At 42.5% G+C, this 6,000-nt stretch overlaps 1 protein-coding gene across 1 annotated transcript in view; it reads right to left on the bottom strand.

Annotated features, from left to right (window-relative positions):
- Positions 1 to 766: 766 nt before the first annotated feature.
- The window catches only part of VAT1L (vesicle amine transport 1 like), a 119,277-nt gene continuing 114,043 nt past the window's right edge, over positions 767 to 6,000 (bottom strand). Inside the window, exon 9 of the mRNA XM_031950347.1 lies at positions 767 to 3,865. Within this exon, the coding sequence (XP_031806207.1) occupies positions 3,767 to 3,865 (99 nt within the window). The 3' untranslated portion in view covers positions 767 to 3,766. The remainder of the gene's footprint in view (positions 3,866 to 6,000) is intronic.

Below are 6,000 nucleotides of genomic sequence, written 5' to 3'. Positions count from 1 at the left end.
GGTCCTTGAGGGTGGATAGAGACCGTCTTATTTGTATTTGTATCCCCAGCATGGGGCTTTGCATATCACCAGTATTCACTAAGCGTTTTTCATTCACTTGTTCATTCATTCATAAATTATTAGAGCTAGAAGTGGACCAAAGAGTCTGTCTGGTCCAATCTCTATAATGACTCCAAATCACCTTTTCATCCTTATCTTGTCCTTCATATTTTTGACCTTTTAGTTGAACTCCCATCTTATTCCTGACCTACCCTCTCCAGGTCCCCTGCTTTTGCTCACACTTATCAGAGTGGACTTCTTCTGTCCCCTTCCTCAGTCCAAATTCTGTTTCCTTCAAGGCCCAGTTCAGCCATTACTTCCTCTATGAGGCCTCTCCTGTAACTTCCCACCTCATGTTTCTCAAAGCACTTTATCTTCTCCCCCATCCCCCATATTTGTGTCCTTGTCTTTACTCCCATTCATTTGTAAATTCCCTGAAGTCTGAGTCTGTGGGATAAACATCTAAATTCCATCAAGCCTTCCATAAGTCCATAAAAATTGTTGAAATGAGTTAAATGGAATTTCATGATACTGGTGGCTTTTCCCCCCATGTTTTATAGTTCAGATTTAAGATATATAAGTTCAGATATAAGGTTTTTCTATAAAATCACTTGTGTATAATGGATGTTCTTGTAGAAGAAGCATTTCAGAGTCCTGCTGGGACCTGCTGCCTCCCTAGGTGCAACAGCACTTTGCTTATGTTCAATCAGTGACAGCCAGGCAGGGGTTAATGCTATGCGTGATATTTTATTCATATTTTAATGTAAACATAACTTGCTTGGTAGGCACAATATAACCAAAGCTCTAAAGCAACAGGGACAATTAAACAATGTTTAAAATCACTCCAATCAGGCTTGAGTTCCAAAGAGGCCTTCACAGTTCCTTTAAGGCAAATCAAGACTTTCCTTTGCTCCAGGAAAACAATCATTTGACTGGAAAGAGGGTGATACAAACAGCAACTGGTAGAGCTCGCATCTATCTTCCCTCCACGCATCCCTCCAGCCCCGGGATCAGCTCTGCCTGGTAGGGACAGATTTTGTCAGGTGTCCTGATCAGCATCCCCTGGCACCCACTTTGGTGCCTGCAGGCAGTGTCTGGGGGGCAGCACTGGCCTTTAACTGCCACAGTGGCAGATGGTTACACTGGCCCATTTTATAACACCAGGAAGAGCTGGAGAGCCTGGGCATGCCTGCTTCCCCCTTCCCAGTTACCGAGATTCCCCCAAACGCTTCATTTCTAAACAGCTGAGCTCCAGACTTTCCCTTCACCATCCCACTTGGATCTCCCCACTACCACCTGACTCTTTCCAGCTGGCAGAGGCTTTTCCAATGCCTCCCGGACACACGGGGTACACAGCTCTGTTGGGATTCTCCTCTGCCTCCATTTTGGATGTGTTTCTGGGAGAGGTAAGACAAATAAACAAGACAACTACAGAATGGGACAAAGCCCACAGTAAAACCCAACAACAGTTCTCACTAGAGTATATCGCCCATCTCTCTAAATGGCACGGGGATGGAATATACTTAGCTCCTGACAGGGAAAAGAGAAAATTCTATCAATATTAACTAGGAAATGTTTTTTATCTTCCATGGAAAACTGCCTTTTGATAAACTTCTAAGGGCAGCTCCTCCTTCCCCTCCTCTAAATGTATAATATTACTTACATCATGTACACAATCGAGGGAAACTCATTTCTGACTTAGGTTTGGCACAAATGAGGCAACTTCACAGCTGCCCTCCCTACCCCATGTCGAATGCCATGAAAGGAGCACAGTTTGTGAAGTGTCCAATATGCTACATCGCTGGAGGAGAAATGAGGGCATCTTAGGAAATGTGTAAACAATTTACAAAAGACTCCTTCATTCCCATCACTTTGGGGAGTGTTGGAATAAATATTCATCACGACTGCCCCGGAGTACTGTGGGAGAACTAGGGTCCTCAGCTTGTGAGAGATGGGGCCCTCGGAATCCTCCTATTTCCTACAGGAACAGAAAGTGAGTTGAGGCATCAGGCCATGGCAGCCTCTCCCTATTTCCTATTTTGTTTGGAGATTGGCGTGGTCATATGGTTGTCTTTGGGGAAGAGAGCCTGTCTGTGGAGCTGCTTAATGGAGACAATTAATATGAAGTGCTTCTGTCTAAGGCCTAGGGATTCTACCCATCCTTGGGAGGTAGCTATGTTAGCTGTTCCTTAAAAAAGGGTAAGAGAAATCATGTTTAATATTTTCAGAGGTATACGGATAATTGGTTATTGGTTTCAAAGGGATTAGGTCATTCCAGCTACTTGCTTCTTGTGCCAGACTTTGTCTGTCATCTAGGGACCAGCCTAGCTGTGTGTATGGAAAGGCTCATCACCAGATGGTTGGTCACCTTGGGATGAATGTTTTTGGCCATAGCCTCTCAAAGAAAAACATGTACTAAGGCAGGAAGGGGCCAAGATCTGCATAAGTGAAGGAAGCACCCATACTAATGAAACTGCAGATTGTTTAAAATACTGAAGAACTGAAGAAGGGCAAGTTATTCCAAAGGGTCTCTGAAATGGTGGCTCTCTGGAAACACTGCATATCAAAAAAGATCCGGCTACTTTTGTGTTTGGCTTTAGCCAATGAAAATTAACCTTTTGGACCATCAACAAATGTTCAAGATTGGCACAAAGCTCTATACAAGGAAAGATTTTCCCTGACTTTTTTTACACAAGTTCTGCAAGTTTCTGGTTCTTAGGGGATCAATACTGAAAGTGGCTTAAATACAGCTCAGTTTGGCCTTCTGATGGCTAATGTGCAAAAATCCTAGTGTAATTACAGCCTCTCAGGAACTAATTTGGGCTTCCCACCTGCCACACTCTATGATATAATTTCATGGATTAAAAAATGTGGCATCTGGGAAGAATATTTTGTTGGAGATGAAATGTAACTTCAGACAACACCTGTTACCGTCCTACCTCTTGTTTTCTCAAACAAGGCCATTTACATTGTCTTTCCTGAAAGCCCACAGATTGTACACCTTTTCTTTCTTTCCTAAAAAGAGCCACAAATAAAGATTTGGAGGAGGTTCCACAAGAGAGAACAGTGATACGACTTGATAAACACGAGAAAGAGACCCAGTAGTTAGATAAAGGAGTAGTGGTAGGATACCCCATTGGAATGGTTTCAAGAATCCACTAACCCATGGCCCTTGTTTTTGGCCTACTTTGTTTGAGTCAGTCTGGTCTCTATATCCTAAAGTCAGAGCAATGGCATGGCTGCCATGGGGCAGTGAGTAGCAGGACTGGTCTGAAAAATCCTAAGACTTATCAAATGCTCTACCTTTTGTTTAAACTCTACCATGTTTACTGCCAGGCAAAAAAAATCCTACAATCTTAAGAAAGGATCTAGGAGTCCAATCCCTCCTGAAGCAGGAATATCTCTTAGGTGTTGGGCCTGTGGGCTCATCCTAATTTACAAGGCTGTTGTAGGAATACTGAGAGGAAACCACCATTGGCAGACCTCGCTCACACAAGGAAGAGGGATAGCAGGTCACACCAATGCCAAGATGCGAGACTGAGCAGGGTGGGGTGGGCACTGAAGTTCAAAAAACAACAATCAACAGCTTTATAGCTCGGCGGACTGCAGACAAACACAACACACACGGCACTACGGCTTTTGTTCACGGGCGCACAGAATAGATTCCCCAGTCCGGTTCCCTTCCTCCAACCACATCTGCCCTCCTTTTGCTGGACGGGGGGGACCGTTACTGGATGAAGGGCATTCGCTCCTTGTTGTCGCTGTCTCCCTCGTGGTCTTCCTCCTCTTCTCCAGCCTCACTCGTCTCTGTGCTGTCATTGGCCATCTGCAACCAGAAAAATAAATGGGATTACCAGTGATAGATCCTCCAACTTCCCCGGCTTCTTAGGTTCAGCCTAACTGGTAGGAAGGCTCGGTTTTGAATTATTTCCCTCCTAAGTCGGACAATACATTCCTATTAAGCACTTCCTATATGCCAGACTGTACTGGGAATACAAGAAAGGCAAAACAGAATAAAAGGGAAAAGTCACTAAAAAAACAAACAAACAAAAAGAATGGAAATAGTATGTTTTGATCTGCATTCAGACTCCACAGTCTTTTCTCTGGACGTAGCTTTTGGAACTGTCTCGGATCATTGAATTACTAAGAAGAGCTAAGTCTGTTGTGGTTGATGATCACACAACGTTGCCACTGCTGGATATGATGTTCTCCTGGTTCTGCTCACCTCACTCAGAATCAGTTTATGAAAGTCTGGGTTTTTCTGGAATTGGCCTGCTCATCATTTCTTAGAGAACAATAGCATTCCATTCACATTCCATAACTTGTTCAGTCATTCCCCAATTGATGAGCATCTCCTCAGTTTCCAATTGTTTGCCATCACATAAAGAGCTGCTATAAATACTTTTGTACACGTAGGTCATTTTCCTTTTTTTATGATCTCTTTGGGATACAGACCTAGTAATGTATTGCTGGATCAAAGGGCACAGTTTGATTGTCCTTTGGGCATAGTTCCAAATTGCTCTCCAGAATGGTGTATCAACATATTTTAAAGCTTAAAATTGCATGAACATTTTTAGGATGTCCTGTATACGGCTGACCCTGGCTTATGTTAGCTGTTTTACTATCAGCAATTCTTTGCTTCTTTGAACCCCCGTATTATCATTCACAAAATGATTGATCCTTAGTTCACAGGAAACATAAGATTTGAGGCTGTATAAAAACTTTATGGGGAGTGACTTGGTCAAGATCACATAACCAGTAAGTAGCTAAATTGTGATCCAAACCCAGGTCTCCAGATTCTCAGTCTATTATCCTATCTGGGGATTAAACTAAGCTCTTTCCAGTATGTATGTTCACCACATTCCTCTAGGTGGTGAGGGGGGAGAGGCGGGAAAGAGAAGAGAGGGAAGGTTCAAATCTAGGGCTTTTGCTTCCCAGCCATTGCTTGGGTCATTATGCCAGACTCATACTTCTATAAAACCTATTACGCTTAGCCCAGTGCCGGTTAGTTACAGAAGAAGAGATGCTTAATTAGTGTTCTTGAGGTCATGGATTAATTAATGTACCCAGATTTAGCTATCTAAGGGCCACTTTGAAATACTGATTTAGTTATTGAATCTAATCCTGCTGATGAGGTCAGGATAGCAATTCCTAGTTCAAAATAAACGTGTGACAAATTCACAATGGCCATTCTCTTTGCTCAAAAGTAAGTTTATTTAGGGGAAGAAGTTATAGACAAAATAAGAGATAAAAATAGGTACCAGGAGTGAGAAATATGAAATAGAGTTAGGAGAGCTATAGGATTATCATTATCAAAGAAAGGAGTTAGAGCAATATGGTCAGGACACATTCTCCCTGGCTGGCTGCTTCTCTCTTTCTACTCCAGGATCAATAGTCCCTGAATTGTAAAGGCAATGTTTAAACAGACATGCTGTGGCCTAGAAGGTGGTAAGATCTCCATCACTGATGGTATTCAGATAGGAGCTGATCAGCTACTTTAGGGGAATGTTATAGCATAGATGAATGCCTGTTGAGCTACAGAATGAACCAGATTGCCTTGAGATCTCAGCTCTGAAATACAAGGATTCACTAAAGTTCTCTCCAGATCCAACATATTATATTCTAAGTTCCCAGGCAATTCTGACATTCTATATTTTTAAGGCCCTGCCCAAGGTTCTTTCTTTATTTTCAATTCTTTCTCTATATAGTATATTTGTACATGGTAGTTTGCTTGTTTTAGACTGGGAACTCCTTGAGGGCAAGGACCTCTTGGTCATAATTTCATAGGGGACAAAACTCAAGTTCAGAAAGCAAGAGTGATTTGGCCAAGGTCATGTCATATTGTTAAATGTCATGTTTCTTGATTCCAAGTTCCATGTTCTGTTCACTATGTGATTTTCCTTCTCCATCTCCAAAACTAAGGGATCATGGGATGTGTTAGGAGAAGCATAGAAAGATCTT

This window comes from Sarcophilus harrisii, chromosome 2 (genome assembly GCF_902635505.1).
Source record: "Sarcophilus harrisii chromosome 2, mSarHar1.11, whole genome shotgun sequence".
Taxonomy (NCBI): domain Eukaryota; kingdom Metazoa; phylum Chordata; class Mammalia; order Dasyuromorphia; family Dasyuridae; genus Sarcophilus; species Sarcophilus harrisii.
The sequence above is the reverse complement of the archived record's forward strand: the minus strand, read 5'-3'. Positions and strand labels throughout refer to the sequence as shown.